The sequence below is a fragment of the Cololabis saira genome, chromosome 9 (assembly GCF_033807715.1).
Source record: "Cololabis saira isolate AMF1-May2022 chromosome 9, fColSai1.1, whole genome shotgun sequence".
Lineage (NCBI taxonomy): Eukaryota > Metazoa > Chordata > Actinopteri > Beloniformes > Belonidae > Cololabis > Cololabis saira.
Window position 1 is genome coordinate 767,003 of NC_084595.1, and position 18,113 is coordinate 785,115.

Sequence of the window (18,113 nt, forward strand, 5' to 3'; positions counted from 1 at the left end):
GGGGGGTTAGAGGTAGAGGGGGGGGGGTTAGAGGTAGAGGGGGGGTTAGAGGTAGAGGGGGGGGGTTAGAGGTAGAGGGGGGGGTTAGAGGTAGAGGGGGGGGTTAGAGGTAGAGGGGGGGGGGTTAGAGGTAGAGGGGGGGGTTAGAGGTAGAGGGGGGGGGTTAGAGGTAGAGGGGGGGGTTAGAGGTAGAGGGGGGGTTAGAGGTAGAGGGGGGGGGTTAGAGGTAGAGGGGGGGGGTTAGAGGTAGAGGGGGGGGTTAGAGGTAGAGGGGGGGGTTAGAGGTAGAGGGGGGGGTTAGAGGTAGAGGGGGGGGGGTTAGAGGTAGAGGGGGGGGTTAGAGGTAGAGGGGGGGGGGTTAGAGGTAGAGGGGGGGTGGGGGGTTAGAGGTAGAGGGGGGGGGTTAGAGGTAGAGGGGGGGGGTTAGAGGTAGAGGGGGGGGGGGTTAGAGGTAGAGGGGGGGGGTTAGAGGTAGAGGGGGGGGGGGGTTAGAGGTAGAGGGGGGGGTTAGAGGTAGAGGGGGGGGGGTTAGAGGTAGAGGGGGGGGGGGTTAGAGGTAGAGGGGGGGGGTTAGAGGTAGAGGGGGGGGTTAGAGGTAGAGGGGGGGGGTTAGAGGTAGAGGGGGGGGGTTAGAGGTAGAGGGGGGGTTAGAGGTAGAGGGGGGGGGGTTAGAGGTAGAGGGGGGGTTAGAGGTAGAGGGGGGGGTTAGAGGTAGAGGGGGGGGTTAGAGGTAGAGGGGGGGGGGTTAGAGGTAGAGGGGGGGGTTAGAGGTAGAGGGGGGGGGTTAGAGGTTAGAGGGGGGGGTTAGAGGTAGAGGGGGGGGGTTAGAGGTAGAGGGGGGGGGTTAGAGGTAGAGGGGGGGGTTAGAGGTAGAGGGGGGGGTTAGAGGTAGAGGGGGGGGTTAGAGGTAGAGGGGGGGGGGGGTTAGAGGTAGAGGGGGGGGGGTTAGAGGTAGAGGGGGGGGGTTAGAGGTAGAGGGGGGGGGGTTAGAGGTAGAGGGGGGGGGTTAGAGGTAGAGGGGGGGGTTAGAGGTAGAGGGGGGGGGTTAGAGGGGGGGGGGTTAGAGGTAGAGGGGGGGGGGGTTAGAGGTAGAGGGGGGGTTAGAGGTAGAGGGGGGGGGGTTAGAGGTAGAGGGGGGGGGTTAGAGGTAGAGGGGGGGGGGGTTAGAGGGGGGGGGGGGTTAGAGGTAGAGGGGGGGGTTAGAGGTAGAGGGGGGGGGGGTTAGAGGTAGAGGGGGGGGGTTAGAGGTAGAGGGGGGGGTTAGAGGTAGAGGGGGGGGTTAGAGGTAGAGGGGGGGGGGTTAGAGGTAGAGGGGGGGGGGGTTAGAGGTAGAGGGGGGGGGGTTAGAGGTAGAGGGGGGGGTTAGAGGTAGAGGGGGGGGTTAGAGGTAGAGGGGGGGGGGTTAGAGGTAGAGGGGGGGGTTAGAGGTAGAGGGGGGGGTTAGAGGTAGAGGGGGGGGTTAGAGGTAGAGGGGGGGGTTAGAGGTAGAGGGGGGGTTAGAGGTAGAGGGGGGGGTTAGAGGTAGAGGGGGGGGTTAGAGGTAGAGGGGGGGGGTTAGAGGTAGAGGGGGGGGTTAGAGGTAGAGGGGGGGGGTTAGAGGTAGAGGGGGGGGTTAGAGGTAGAGGGGGGGGGGGGTTATTACCCGGTTCCACAAATCCAGCCAGACAGGAAAACATTCCAGCAGGAAACACTTTCTTCCTCCCCAGAAGAATCTGGTTCTGGTCCGGATGGACGACCAGCATGATGACCACCGGGTCTGGAACAGAACCAGAACCAGAACCTGAACTTAAACCTGAACCACCGGGTCTGGAACAGAACCAGAACCACAATATAATATATAATATTAAATATATATTAATATTTAAGCAGTGGTATACGCTCATTCTATCAGCTGAGGATCATTATGGCCTGACGTTAAGTGATGCTTCTATAAAACGGCTATCAATAATGTAAATATGAAAGAGGAATACACAATCTATTTATGTAGTTTTTAATTAATCATAAATACATATTAACCAGTAAAAATATCCCACTGTGTAAAACAATAGTCCATCTCTCCAGATGTAGCTCCGCATGTCGGAGACAGGAACTCCTCCATCCATCCATCCATCGTTAGCTCCTCCCCGCTAACATTAGCTCCTCCCTGCTAACGTTAGCTCCTCCCCACTAACGTTAGCTCCTCCCTGCTAATGTTAGCTCCTCCCCACTAATGTTAGCTCCTCCCCACTAATGTTAGCTCCTCCCTGCTAATGTTAGCTCCTCCCTGCTAACGTTAGCTCCTCCCTGCTAACGTTAGCTCCTCCCCGCTCACGTTAGCTCCTCCCCGCTAATGTTAGCTCCTACCTGCTAACGTTAGCGGGGAGGAGCTAACGTTAGCTCCTCCCTGCTAATGTTAGCTCCTCCCCGCTAACGTTAACTCCTCCCCGCTAACGTTAGCTCCTCCCCGCTAACGTTAGCTCCTCCCTGCTAACGTTAGCTCCTCCCTGCTAATGTTAGCTCCTCCCCGCTAACGTTAGCTCCTACCTGCTAACATTAGCGGGGAGGATCTAACGTTAGCTCCTCCCTGCTAATGTTAGCTCCTCCCCGCTAACGTTAGCTCCTACCTGCTAACGTTAGCGGGGAGGAGCTAACGTTAGCTCCTCCCTGCTAATGTTAGCTCCTCCCCGCTAACGTTAGCTCATCCCCGCTAACGTTAGCTCCTCCCCGGAGATCAACGTTTACCGTCAACATGCCTCATTAATTGTTAACAAAAATAAAAAATAAACTTTAACACCAGCTACTTTCTGCTACCTGCTGTAACCGTCATAAATCTGTAACAGTAGGTTGTTGTCATGGATACGTGGTTGCTTCCCTGACGATGAATGATCTGCTGTGATGAGACTTTAGAATAGAAGCCGTGGTATAAGCTCATTATACCACAGTTAACAACCAATCAGATCATTATACCACAGTTAACAACCAATCAGATCATTATACCACAGTTAACAACCAATCAGATCATTATACCACAGTTAACAACCAATCACATCATTATACCACAGTTAACAACCAATCAGATCATTATACCACAGTTAACAACCAATCAGAGTGCAGGATTTCACATTCATATTTTTAAGCCTCAGAGAGGGAGTGGAGGTTCCTACCAACATCCTTCATCCCTCATCCCTCCATCCACCTACCGACCCGGGGGTAGCAGGTGTTGTGGATCCCCCTCCGGCTCCTGCAGTCCGGGTTCAGGCAGCTCCTCTTCCAGCCTCCGTCCTCCAGGCTGGTGTTGGAGCCGCAGGTGGAGCAGAAGCTGTAGCGGCTGTGCCAGGCTAGCACGGCCCGGGCCTGGGCTACCACACCTGGGGGTTGTGAAGTTGAAATTTTGAGAAAAAAGTGGAAATGTCGAAAACGCACGAAAAAACGCACGCTTGCGCGTAAGACGCACGCACGCAAAAATGCACGCAAAAATGGACGCACGCCCGCACGCAAACACGCACGCAAAAACGCACAAACGCACGCAAAACGCATGCAAAACGCACGCAAAACGCATGCACGCACGCAAAAACGCACAAACGCACGCAAAACACACGCAGAACGCACGCAAAAACGCACGAATGCACGCAAAACACACGCACGCAAAACGCACGCAAAAACGCATGAAAAAACGCACGCAAAAACGCACGCAAAAACGCACAGACGCACAAAAAAACGCACGAACGCACGAAAAAACGCACGCAAAAATGCACGAACGCACGCAAAAAGGGTTAGAGACTGTTCCAGGCTAGCACGGCCCGGTCCTGGACTACCACACCTGGGGGGGGGACCAGGGTTAGAGACGGGTGTGTATATAAGTGTGTGTGTGTGTGTGTGTGTGTGTGTGTGTGTGTGTGTGTGTGTGTGTGTGTGTGTGTGTGTGTGTGTGTGTGTGTGTGTGTGTGTGTGTGTGTGTGTGTGTGTGTGTGTGTGTGTGTGTGTTTGGTTCTGGTTCTGGTTCTCACCGGCCTCGTCCTCGTTCAGCGTCAGAAGTTCCCGGTTCAGGTTCTTGGGGAACCAGCGGTTCCGGTTCTGGTTCTGGTTCTGGTCTCCGCAGGTCTTCAGGAGTTCTGCAGGGTCCCGGTCCGTGTTGAGGGCGAACCAGGCCGGTTGGGGGGACGAGGAGGACCCGGTCCAGGACCCGGTCCTCTCCACCCCCAGGAACACCAGCACCGTGCCGGGATCCTGGACCAGGTCCTGGACCTCCTGGAACCGGAACCGGACCAGCCGGGTTTCCCCCTGCAGAGGAGAAGGTGGTGGTGGAACTGGACCAGGTCCAGGTCCCAGACCTGGACCCGGGTGTGTTTCGGGTTTATGTTCGGGATTTTTTCTGGTGTGTTTCGGGTTTTTCCAAGTCTCTGGTCCTGGTCCTCAACGGCTAGGCACACATACACATTATTTCATGTTTTTGGTTAGAGCAGAATGACCTGCTGTTCAGTTTTCATCATTATTATCATCATTATTATCATCATCATTATTAGCATCATTATTAGCATCATTATTAGCATCATCATTAGCATCATCATTAGCATCATCATTAGCATCATTAGCACCGCGAGGCTTCACTCTCCTCCAGTGCTATGTATTAGCACTGGAGGAGAGTGAAGCCTCGGCGCTACTCCTCCTACACATTTCAGAGGACCCAGTTTTGGGATTTTTTGGGGGTTTTTTTAGGGTGTGTTTCCGGTGTTTCGGGTTTATGTTCTGGACTTTTTGGGGTTTTTTTTCAGGTTTTTTCGGGTTTTCTTTTGGGTGTGTTTCTGTTTTTTTTCGGGTGTGTTTCGGGTTTATGTTCGGGATTTTTTCGGGTTTTTTTCGGGTGTGTTTCAGCTTTTTTTCAGGTTTTTTTCGGGTGTGTTTCAGGTTTTTTTCAGGTGTGTTTCGGGTTTATTTTCTGGATTTTTTCGGGTTTTTTTCAGGGTTTTTTCGGGTGTGTTTCGGGTTTATGTTCGGGTTTTTTTCGGGTGTGTTTCGGGTTTATGTTCGGGATTTTTTTTCTGTTTTTTTTCGAGTTTTTTCTGTTTTTTTTCGGGTGTGTTTCGGGTTTATGTTCGGGATTTTTTTTCTGGTTTTTTTCGGGTTTTTTCTGTTTTTTTTCGGGTGTGTTTCGGGTTTATGTTCGGGATTTTTTCTGGTGTGTTTCGGGTTTTTTCTGGGTTTTTTCGGGTGTGTTTCGGGTTTATGTTCGGGTTTTTTTCGGGTGTGTTTCTGGCATTATGTTTCGTTTTTTTTCGGCTGTGTTTGGGGTTTATTTTCGGGATTTTTTCGGGTGTGTTTCGGGTTTCGGGTGTGTTTCGGGTTTTTTGGGTTTATTTTCAGGTGTGTTTCGGGTTTTTTTCCCAAAGTTATTCCCAAAAAACCGACCAAAAAAACCCATTCAAGGGGGCTTCCGGTTGGTGAGCAGATGGAGTAGACGTGTTTCGTGAGTGCTCCCGTGAGTGCCAAACTTTTTAAACCACCAAGCCCTCAAACTTTCAAACTTTTTCCTTTAAAAAGGATTCCCTGTTGCTGTTTTTCTTTTTTTTTGTCTCGAACGAGCCCACTTACCTCCGAGATGGCTTCGAAGAGCGGCAAGTCGGGCAAGAAGGACGACGCTGGCGCTGTCTTAACCCTGGCGGCCATTACCACGTTGCTGGAGGAACACCGCGCTGCCCTGGCCGCCGAGTTCAAAAATACTTTCAGTCAGCTCGACTCCAAACTCGACCAAACGCGGCTCGCGGTCGAGGACCATGGCCAACGGGTTTCGTCCCTTGAACTCGCCACAGAAGACCTCAGCCAGCGAGTTACGGACCTTGAAGGCATCTGCTCGACTCTACGGGATGATAATGCTCGGCTGAAGGCCAAGGTGGTGGATTTGGAAAGCCGGAGCAGAAGGCAGAACATCCGTATCCTGGGCTTACCGGAGTCGACCGAGAGCGGTTCTCCAACGGCTTTCTTCTCCAAGCTGCTGTGTGAGGTGTTCGGGAACGATACGCTGCCGTCACCGCCAGAAATAGACAGAGCGCACCGCTCGCTCGCCGCCAAGCCGGCCCCGGGACAGAGACCGCGTCCGGTCATCCTCCGCCTTCACCGGTACCAGACGAAAGATATCCTCGTGAGGGAAGCGCGACGGAGAGGAAAGTTGGAATATCGCGGCCACCCCATCCGGGTCCTGGAGGATTACAGCCCCGAAGTTGCCAGCCAACGAGCGGAATACAGCGGAGTCATATCGGAGCTCTACCAGCTGGGTCTGAGGCCGGCTCTGCTCTTCCCCGCCCGGCTCCGGCTCACGCTGTCCGGGGGGGCCAGGAAGTGGATCGGCTCCGTGGATGAGGCGCGCAAATTCATCACGAGTCGCAGTAAAACTTCAAACCCGCCGTAACGGGACTGTTGGAGGCTGTCACGGCTCCGCCTGCAGCCCGGTGTGGCTCACTGACGCTCACGGACTGACTTTTTTTTCTCTCTCTTTTTTTTTACGTGAGCCACATTATTCCTGAGGGGAGGGTGAGTAACCCCGCGACAACCAGTATTTTCTCTGTTGTTAGTTGGACTGCCCCTTTGCAAATATTATTAATTTGCAGTTATTTTTGGCTATTTGAGGGAAGGGGAAAAATAAGTGGTGAAGAGGGAGAGAGAAAAAAAAAAAAAAAAAAAAGCTTTTCCGATTTACCTATAAGTTTTGTAATAATTGTAAGCTGTTAACCTTACTTTTACGCTGCTTAAGTCGGATGTTTTATATTTTATATTTTTGTACAAATATTTCTGGGCTCATATCGGGACTTACAGGTCAAGATTTGAGAGGGTATTTCTTTTTTTTATTTATATCTACACGTTTTAAGGTGCTAATATGTATACACCCATGATACGGGAGCAAAAGCTATTAGTGTGTAGGATAGGAAGATGTGTTATTGCACTATGTTTGTTTTGAAGAGCTTGCTGCTTTTTTTTTATTTTTCTATAGCAGCTGTCTTAGTTGGGGTGGGTGGGTCGGGGGGATATGTCACTGCCAGAAACTTTGCATTAACTCTTTTCAACTCATTACTTAATGTGGGTCACATTCAACCTCCTTTCCGTTTTCTTTTTTTCTGCCTAGGTCATTGTGCACACCTAATTTTTCTTCTTAGATATTATGAGTAGATACTTGAAGCTGGTGAGCTGGAATGTTAAGGGTCTGAATCACCCTGTTAAAAGGAAGAGGATCTTCTCACATCTAAAACACCTTAAAACAGAAATAGCCTTTCTACAAGAAACTCATATTCGCAGTTCTGATAATAGCCGCCTGTTCCCGAGGTGGTCAGGGCAGAGATTTCACTCCTCCTTTCAAGCTAAGGCCCGAGGAGTTTCAGTTCTGATCAGTCAGGATGTTTCATTTGAGCAGCACAATGTGATTTCTGACAAGTTTGGTCGCTACGTGATCGTTTCTGGGAAATTATTCAATACATTGGTCGTACTTGTGAACGTTTATGCCCCTAATTCAGATGATGCAGTCTTTTTTGAACGACTGTTTTCACTGCTCCCTGACCTTAATACATATTCTCTCATACTGGGTGGTGATTTTAATTGCTGGCTCGACCCAGTCCTAGACCGATCCTCTACCAACCCCGGCACAGCAAGTAAGTCAGCCCGTCTTATTCAGGCGTTCCTTTCTGACTACGGTGTTTGTGATGTGTGGCGTTCTTTACATCCATGTGACAGAGAATACTCCTTTTTCTCACAAGTGCACCACACATACTCGAGGATTGATTATTTTTTTATTGATAATCAACTGATTCCCCTGGTCCATTCCTGTGCTTATCAGAGCATTGTCATTTCCGACCACGCTCCTGTGGTTCTAACCATGTCCCTTCCTGACTTACCTCAGAGAGACAGACAGTGGCGATTCAATTCAACTCTGCTGTCGGACACAAATTTTGTTAAATCAATGGAAACGGAAATAGCCTTTTTCCTATCCACGAATATGACTCCAGGAATGTCTAGTCTAACTGTCTGGGATTCCCTCAAGGCTTATCTCCGGGGACAGATTATATCCTACACTGCTAGGGTGAGGCAAAAATCTTATAGGGAGCGATCAGACCTTGCCCGCCAAATCAAAGAGGTCGATGAAGAATATTCTCGGACTAAATCCCCAGATCTTTACAAAAAGCGGCTAGAACTTAAAACTAAATTTGACCTGCTTACCACTCACCCAATTGAACAGTCACTTCTGAAAAGTAAAACCAGGTTTTATGTTTATGGAGACAAATCTGACAAATTATTAGCCAACCAACTTAAAGGCTCTAAGGCTAAACAAAATATTTCTAAGATTCGATTACCAAATGGCCATGTAACTACAGACCACTTACTCATAAATGAAGCATTCAGGGACTTTTATACCCAGCTATACACCTCGGAATCTCAGACTGATCGAGATGAGATTGCGGACTTTTTAAATAGTCTTAGTATTCCCAGTCTTTCACCAGATCTAAGGAAGACATTAGAAGAACCGATATCCCTGATGGAAATTACTCGAGCCATTTCTTCACTGCAGTCGGGTAAATGTCCTGGCCCTGATGGCTTCCCGGCGGAATTTCTAAAGAAATTTTCTACTCTGCTTTCCCCATTGCTATCTACAGTTCTTTCAGAATCCTTCAGCCACGGTTCCCTCCCTCCTTCTTTTTCGGAGGCCTGTATCACCCTCATAGCTAAAAAAGGGAAGGATCCTGCTGAATGCGCCTCCTACAGGCCCATCTCCCTCTTAAACACAGATGCTAAAATCCTAGCTAAAGTCCTAGCCCATAGGCTGGAGAATGCCCTCCCCACAATTATATCTGAAGACCAAACTGGCTTCATTAAAGGTAGGCAGTCTTACTTCAACACAAGGCGACTGTTCAATATTATCTACTCTGCCTCTGAGGCTATCCCTGAATGCGTTGTCTCTCTGGATGTGGAGAAGGCATTTGATCGCGTCCAATGGGATTATCTCTTTGCTGTGCTGGACAGGTTTGGTTTTGGTCCGAACTTTGCTCTGTGGATTAAACTTCTCTATTTACACCCAACAGCCTCAATTCGTACTAACTCTCAACGGTCAAAACCATTTAATCTGCATCGTGGAACCCGTCAGGGGTGCCCCCTTAGTCCCATGCTTTTTGACATGGCTATCGAACCGCTTGCCACAGCGCTCCGATCTTGTGAGGATGTGTCCGGTATCTGGAGAGGTGGCAGGGAACATAAGGTCTCGCTTTATGCCGATGACCTCTTGCTTTTCATCTCTCACCCTCTGGCCTCATGACCCCCTGTGCTGTCACTTCTCAGTCAGTTTGGGAAACTCTCAGGCTATAAACTGAATCTCAGCAAAAGGGAGCTTTTCCCTACCAATCTCGAATCGCATGCTTTAGACCTTTCCAATTTTCCCTTTAAAATCGTAAATGACAAATTCTCCTATTTAGGCATATCTGTGACAAGGAAACACAAAGACCTGCTCCAAGAGAATCTTATCTCATTGTTAAATGAGACCAAACAAACCCTTACACAATGGTCACCCCTGTCAATGTCTCTTGTGGGTCGCATCAATTCAGTTAAAATGACCATTTTACCTAAATTTTTGTACCTTTTCCAGACCTTACCACTCTTTATTCCTGGTTCTTTTTTTCAGTCCCTTGACTCAGTTATATCTTCATACTTATGGCGGGGTAAACGGCCACGTTTGAACAAAACTCATCTTCAAAAAATTAAGTCTGCAGGTGGTCTGGCCCTCCCAAACTTTCGTTATTATTATTGGGCTGCTAACCTGCGCTGCCTTGCATTCTGGTCCTTCTACTGCGACGGCGCTGACCGCCCTGACTGGGTGGCGATGGAGTTACATCCAACTGATGACCTGTCAATTCCTGCCCTACTCGGCTCCTCACTTCCACTTCCTTCACTTAAATCAATCAAAAACCCAGTGGTTAAACATTCTCTTAGAATTTGGGCCCAATTTAGAAAGTTTTTTGGTTTTCACAGCTTCTCTCTTCTTAGCCCCATTGCATCAAATCACTCTTTCAAACCATCCCTTGAGGACCCCACCTTCCAGGAATGGCACAGGAGGGGTATGATTCGTTTTAGAGATATGTTCATAGACGGCACCGTGGCATCTTTTGAGCAGTTAAGTAGTAAATTCAGCCTTCCAAAATCACATTTCTTTAGGTATCTTCAGGCTAGACATTTTGTTCTTTCCCAGACACCCAGCCCTGGTGCATCGATAGGCTTGACCACAGTTGACAAAGTTCTTGCCACAGACCCATTCAAAAAGGGGCTCATTTCATCTTTCTATGGCATGTTGCTGGATCTTAGGAGTGCCCCTACAGATAAACTCAAAGCAGCATGGGAGCAGGACTTAGGGCTTCCCTTATCAGAGGATACCTGGGAGTCCATACTCAAACTGGTTAATACAACCTCCCTGTGCGCACGTCACTGCTTAATTCAGTTTAAAGTGGAACACAGGGCTCATATTTCCAAAGCAAAGTTATCCTCCATGTACCCAGATATTAGTCCATACTGTGTAAGATGTAAAGTAGCAGAAGCCTCTCTCATCCACATGTACTGGTCCTGCCCATGTCTAAATAAGTACTGGATGGAAGTCTTTCATACTCTCTCTCTGGTGCTTAAAATCAGATTAGAACCAAACCCACTGACTGCCCTGTTTGGGGTCATGGAGGGAGGAAGGAAGTTAACCACTGCACAGGGGCACACTTTGTCTTTTGCCTCCCTTTTGGCTCGTCGGGCAATTCTGTTCAGGTGGAAGGATCCCTTCCCTCCTACTCGTGCGCAATGGCTGGAAGACATCATGTCCTGCTTAAAACTGGAGAAAATTAGATACTCGCTTCAGCAATCAAATAAGTTCCAGAAAGTGTGGGGACCTTTTCTAGAAGCATTCCAGACCCTGTGAACTATACTTCATATTTCTTTTATATTCCTAGTGCAGGCTTTTGATGATAGAGTGACCTCATATTGTGATTAGTAATCTGGCAGTGACAGGGGAGGGATTAGTTTGGTCTGTAGTTTGTTTTTGTTACTATTTTATATTTTTTCATACTGTTTAATTGTTTTTTATATTCTGTACACTGGTGTATGCTATGATTAACATGCCCATGCCTACTCAAAATATTTGTAATTGACATGCAGCATTTCACCTTTTTTACTTTGTGAAAATTTTAATAAAAAGATCTTGAATTAAAAAAAAAAAAAACCCATTCAAAGTGGAAGGGAAAAAGTAAAAAAAAAGCCAAAATTCACCTTTTTTCTTAGTCACCTAGCTCTCTCATACCTCTCTCATACCATAACTTCTGAACGGAGGAAAACACAAACTGTGAGCACGAGCGAGGTCAAACGCAGTAAAAAATAACCCACATTTTTATTTGTAACTCGAGCTCACGGCCAAACCGTAAAAAGGAGACATATAATTTTTGGTCAGAATGTAGACATACGTGTTGGGATTCATAAAATGTGACTTTGACAGGCGGGGTATGCACAAAATTTAAACGGGGGGGGGGCTAGAGCCGCGCCAATAGTCTCCATTGACTGTAATGTAATCAAAGGTTTTCTTCAAAAGAATCTCACTCTGTCTTCGCACTGAGCTTACTCACTCATTTTAAGGAATATCTGAATAAAATTAAGATTGTCAGAATCTGTCGGGTTCTGTGTCTCTCACGATGTTTTCAGTTTTTGACTAAGAGCTACGGTTTTCTCACAAATCGTAGTGATTTGAGAGCTTGTCAGAAGCCAGAGTTTCCCTCCACAGCTGTCACTTGTCTCTGGGCAGAAATTGAGACTCTTGTCTGTGATTGGCTAAAAATTATACACACGACACATAGACAGACACATTTATATTAACTAAAATATTACTTCTGCTTCATTAAAATATATGAAGACATAGTTAGATAGTCCCTATTTTCTGCTATAACCTTTGAATGATTTCGACTTTTTTCTAAAAAAACATCGACGTTTTTCTAAAAAAACATCGACGTTTTTCTAAAAATTTCGACTTTTTTCTCAAATTTCGACTTTTTTCTCAAAATTTCAACTTTTTTCTCAAAATATTTTTTTTCTCAAAGTTTCGACTTTTTTCTCAAAATTTCGACTTTTTTCTAAAAAAATATCGACGTTTTTCCGACTTTTTTTTCAAAATATTTTTTTTCTCAAAATTTGAACTTTTTTCTCAAAGTTTCGACTTTTTTCTCAAAGTTTCGACTTTTTTCTCGACATTTCGACTTTTTTCTCGACATTTTCACTTTTTTCTCAAAATTTCGACTTTTTTCTCAAAATATTTTTTTTCTCAAAATTTGAATTTTTTTCTCAAGATTTCGACTATTTTCTCGATATTGTATTTCAACCTTTTCCTCTTTTTTCTCGTCCACCTACCCCCTGGGTCCCAGTCCCGGTCCCGGCCCCGGCCCCGGCCCCGGCCCCGGCCCCCCCCCGGGTCACCAGCGGGCTGAGGTTACAGAACAGCAGGTAGACGGTGTCGGCGGCGGTTCTCCGGTTCTCCAGCCAGACCGGGTCGGTCCGTTTCTCGCTCAGCCGGTCCAGCGGCTCCCGGCTGAAGAAGTTCTCCTGGGGGCCCGGGTCCTGGTCCTGGTCCTGGTCCGGGGGGACCGGCAGGACCGGCCGGACCAGCAGGGCGGCGATGTGTCGGTGGCCCCAGAACCGGGCGATGTCCCCGGCCGTCTGGGAGGAACCGTTGACCCGGAGCCGCTCACACCTGGAGGAGAGAGATGGAGGTCAGGGGTCGCCATGGCAACCGCTCACATCTGGAGGAGAGAGATGGAGGTCAGGGGTCGCCGTGGCAACCGCTCACACCTGGAGGAGAGAGAGATGGAGGTCAGGGGTCGCCGTGGCAACCGCTCACACCTGGAGGAGAGATGGAGGTCAGGGGTCGCCGTGGCAACCGCTCACATCTGGAGGAGAGATGGAGGTCAGGGGTCGCCGTGGCAACCGCTCACATCTGGAGGAGAGATGGAGGTCAGGGGTCGCCGTGGCAACCGCTCACACCTGGAGGAGAGAGAGATGGAGGTCAGGGGTCGCCGTGGCAACCGCTCACATCTGGAGGAGAGAGAGATGGAGGTCAGGGGTCGCCGTGGCAACCGCTCACATCTGGAGGAGAGAGAGAGAGATGGAGGTCAGGGGTCGCCATGGCAACCGCTCACATCTGGAGGAGAGAGAGATGGAGGTCAGGGGTCGCCATGGCAACCGCTCACACCTGGGACTAGTAGAACTGGAACCAGGACTAGTGAAACCCCACTAGTTCACTAGTCCAGCCCACGGGGCTACTGAAACGGTCCACGTACCCGAGCGCCAGCAGCTTCTCCACCACCGCTACGTGTCCGTTCCGCGCCGCTAGCATCAGCGCCGTCCAGCTGCTGGTTCCGGTCCGGTTGATTAGCGACGGGACGCTAGCTAGCAGGGAGGAAACCCGGCTAGCGTCTCCTCGTGCCGCCGCGTCCAGGAGTCGCTGCACCGCCGCGTCCTCGGAGTGAAGCTGGAGACTCGTCATCCTGGAACATCAGAATATTACACTTAATATTACATTAATATAATATTCAACATCCTGGAACCAGCACAATATTACACTTAATATTACATTAATATAATATTAATATAATATTACATTAATATAATATTCAATATCCTGGAACCAGCACAATATTACACTTAATATTACATTAATATAATATTCAACATAATATTACATTAATATAATATTCATCCTGGAAGCAGCCGCTCGGATATTCACCAGGAAATTAGCATGGAAGTGCCGTACTGAACTGGTGTGTAAAAAAACCATGAGGTCAATCGGTATTTTGTATTTTTGTCCCGCCCGATCGATCGGCCCAATCGATCACGGCATTTTCAAAACATCGGTATCGGCCAAAAAAGTATCGGGACATTCCTAGTTATTAATGTTTTTAATATATATATTAAATCGTTTTATATATCGTTTATTTAACGTCACTTCAGGCCGGTGAAACTAACATGGTTTAATGTTTGAATTGTGAAATGTTCTATCTGTTCATGATCATTAAGCTGCTGCTATTCATTCATTCATTCATTCATTCATTCATTCATTCATTCATTCATTCATTCATTCATTCATTCATTCATTCATTCATTCATTCTTTCACTCATTCAGAATGTTGCACTAAGGTTAAGACAAAAAGTATTTTAATTTTCTTGTGTTTGTGAGTTTGACTGGATGTGATTCAGCTATAATTTATTTATTTTTGTTATTTTATTCTGCACTTTTTGTTTTACTTTACAATTTCCTGTTTTTACATTTTGTGGCACCAGAGCTGATAAACTTTGTTGAAATTAATGTCCATGTTGGAGAGAATGGACGAGAAAAGAAACTTGGGATCATTTAGTTTTAGTTTATCGGGAGCCAAAAAAAGTGATGGGATCGGGAAAAATCGTGATCGGCAGAAACTGAAACTCCAGTGATCGGGAGAGAAAACATCCTGATCGGGACAAACCTGTTATTCTGAGTAGAATACGATCACTGGGGAATTAATCTGGTATTTTAACTTGTTATTCTAGCTTCATTTATCCATATATTGTGTATTGTAATTCTGTATTTGCAGCTACATGTCCTACTTTTAGATATAAGATCCTGCTAAAGCCCAAAAAACATGTTTGACTTTTACTTTTGCCAGAAAAACAGAATCTTCTATTCTTCTTTTTAGAAAATGTCTTCAATGTGAACATATGGAACACATTTCCGCCAGTAAAAGAAAAAAATAAGATGAAACTTAGCCTTAAATAATAAGTTTTCCTCAGACATCCGTTCATCCGTTCATCCATTCATCCGTTCATCCATTCATATCAGACACGACACTCAAAGGACTTTCACCTTCCTTTATGCCGAAATTCACACAATCAACTTTTTTACGAGAATAAAGTCGTGATCTTACGACTTTATTCTTCTAATTTAATTTTTTTTGTCTTACTTTGGCCCTAATACTGTCGTACTTTTAAAACTCGCAAAATGAAAAACAGTTTTTCTCTTATTATCTGTTTATTTGTTACTTATTTTTCTTTAAATACATTAATGCATGATAATAATTAACGTTACAAAACGACACCTGCAAAACTGAGTTTAAATAATTGATCACAAATAAAGAAACCCCTCTAATAAAAATAATAATGTCGACTTTATTCTCGTAATATTACGACTTTATTCTCATAATATTACGACTTTATTCTCATAAATTACGACTTTTTTTCTCGTAATCTTACGACTTTATTCTAATAAAATTAAGACTTTATTATTTAATAATATTATATTAGTTAATACTCTGTCGTAATTTTAAAACTTGCAAAATGAAAAACAGTTTTTCTCTTATTATCTGTTTATTTGTTACTTATTTTTCTTTAAATACATTAATGCATGATAATAATTAACGTTACAAAACGACACCTGCAAGACTGAGTTTAAATAAATAATCACAAATAAAGAAAACCCTCTAATAATAATAATAATGTCGACTTTATTCTCATAATATTACAACATTATTCTAATAATTTTACAACTTTATTCTCATAAATTACGACTTTATTCTAATAATATTACGACTTTATTCTAATAAAATTAAGACTTTATTATTTAATAATATTATATTAGTTAATACTCCGTCGTAATTTTAAAACTTGCAAAATGAAAAACGTTTTTTTCTCATATTATCTGTTTATTTGTTACTTATTTTTCTTTAAATACATTAATGCATGATAATAATTAACGTTACAAAACGACACCTGCAAGACTGAGTTTAAATAAATAATCACAAATAAAGAAAACCCTCTAATAATAATAATAATGTCGACTTTATTCTCGTAATTTTACGACTTTATTCTTGTAATATTACGATTTTATTCTCGTAATTTTACGACTTTATTCTCATAATATTACGACTTTATTCTCATAAATGACGACTTTATTCTCGTAATATTACGACTTTATTCTCGTAATATTACGACTATATTGTCGTAATATTACGACTTTATTGTCGTAATATTAACACTTTATTGTCGTAATATTACGACTTTATTCTCATAAATGACGACTTTATTCTCATAATATAATATTACGACTTTATTCTCGTAATGTTAAGACTTTATTCTCATAAATTACAATACAATATAATAATATTATGAGAATAAAGTCATAATGTTACTAGAATCTCTCTCTCTCTCTCTCTCTCTCTCTCTCTCTCTCTCTCTCTCTCTCTCGAGCTGTCAATCAAGCGAGGCCACGCCCACTCCAGTTCAGGCTGTTACGAAACAAACTTTCATTAAAAACCTTAAATTAAGACGTGATCTGACGTCAGAGACGTTTTTAAATCAACACACACGCGACTAGAGTTCCGTAACTGCGGGTTTTGACGTGATATTTCAGCGCGTTGTGGGAAAGAAGCTCCCGTTTACGGACGGACCTGAACGGGCCCTGAACGGGTCCCGGTCCCGGTTCCTGCGGGTCCTGCGGGTCCGGGACTCGGACCTGCGGCTCTGGTTCCTGCTGGACCCGGACCAGACTCACCTGTCCCGGACCCGAGTCTCCGTCTCTCACCTGGGGAAAAGAACCGGCGCGGTGCGTTCAGGGACCGAACACGCTCACAGACGGAGCTGCGTTCACGGACCTCCGGGACCGGAGGAATTCAGACAACTTACATCTTTTTATCAAAATACATTTACCGAAATTGTTTAATCAAACGACTCTTAGGGCCAAATTAAGACAAAAGACAAAAAAGACTAAGACAAAAAAATAATTTGAAATTACGAGAATAAAGTTGTAATTTATGAGAATAAAGTTGTTATATTAATAGAATAAAGTCGTAATTTATGAGAATAAAGTCCTGATATTACGAAAATAAAGTCGTAATTTATGAGAATAAAGTCGTAATATTATGAGAATCAAGTTGTGGAATTACAGGAATAAATACCTCCGGAACTGGAGGAATTCAGAAGATTTACAAGTTTATCTTTTTTATCAAAATACATTTACCGAAATTGCTTAATCATACGACTATTAGGGCCAAACTAAGACAAAAAAAATGGGAAATTACGAGAATAAAGTCGTAAAACTTTTGAGAATAAAGTCATAATGTTGCGAGAATAAAGTCGTAATATTATGAGAATAAAGTCGTAAAATGTATGAAAATAAAAACATAATATTACGAGAATAAAGTCGTAAAACTTTTGAGAATAAAGTCATAATATTACGAGAATAAAGTCGTAATTTATGAGAATAAAGTCGTAATATTAAAGACGATAAAGTCGTAAAATTTATGAGAATAAAGTCATAATATTACGAGAATAAAGTCTTAATATTATGAGAATAAAGTCTTAATATTAAAGAGAATAAAGTCGTAATATTACGATAATAAAGTCGTGGAATTACGGGAATAAATACCTCAGAAACTGGAGGAATTCAGACAACTTCTTTTTTTTTGTTGATCTTTTTAGAAAAAACATGTAATGATAATATGGATACATATAATCAAAGATACACATTATACATTATACATTGTCCTTTTTTTTTCTTTTTGCTAACACACAAAACCTAGCCAGGCTTTCACGAGGGAGGACTAGCTACGGAACAATTAAATAATAAAGAAACAGACGAGTAACAAATGATCAATGGAGAAAAGTAACGGATGCACAAAAGTGGCAACAGAAAACAAAAACAGTGGTAAATGTAAATGTCCACACTGCAAAAACTCAAAATCTTAACAAGAATATTTATCTTATTTCTAGTTAAAATGTCTCATTTTTTGTCAAAAAAAAAATCTCATTACACTTAAAACAAGACTCATCACTGGAAAAAACTACAATTTTCACCTGTTTCAAGTAGATTTTCACTTGAAATAAGTAGAAAAATCTGCCAGTGGAACAAGATTTTTTTGCTTGTAATGAGAAGATAAATCTTGTTCCACTGGCAGATTTTTCTACTTAAGAAAAAAAAAGAAGAAAAAAAAGAGAAAAAAAAGGTCAAACATTTTCTAAAAAGCTCCAGGAGCCACTAGGGCGGCGCTGATGAGCCACGGGTTGATCCCTGATCTAGAGGAACTGGAACCAGGACTAGAGGAGTTTCCATCTGGATTCATTCA

General features: G+C 44.5%; 1 protein-coding gene across 3 annotated transcripts in view; it reads right to left on the bottom strand.

Moving 5' to 3' along the window:
• nudt12 (nudix (nucleoside diphosphate linked moiety X)-type motif 12) overlaps nt 1–16,644 on the bottom strand; it is a 20,360-nt gene extending 3,716 nt beyond the window's left edge. The window contains exons 1-6 of one of the 3 annotated variants that reach the window (XM_061730311.1): nt 16,574–16,644; nt 13,302–13,508; nt 12,376–12,715; nt 3,987–4,260; nt 3,180–3,347; nt 1,643–1,756 (exon numbers count right to left, since the gene is read on the bottom strand). In XM_061730311.1, coding sequence (XP_061586295.1) covers nt 1,643–1,756; nt 3,180–3,347; nt 3,987–4,260; nt 12,376–12,715; nt 13,302–13,507 — 1,102 coding nt within the window. In that variant the 5' untranslated portion in view covers nt 13,508; nt 16,574–16,644. Of the gene's footprint in view, nt 1–1,642; nt 1,757–3,179; nt 3,348–3,986; nt 4,261–12,375; nt 12,716–13,301; nt 13,509–16,439 lie in introns of all 3 variants that reach the window. The other 2 variants (XM_061730310.1, XM_061730309.1) reach the window with 2 other exon arrangements.
• Between the last annotated feature and the right edge of the window lie 1,469 nt (nt 16,645–18,113).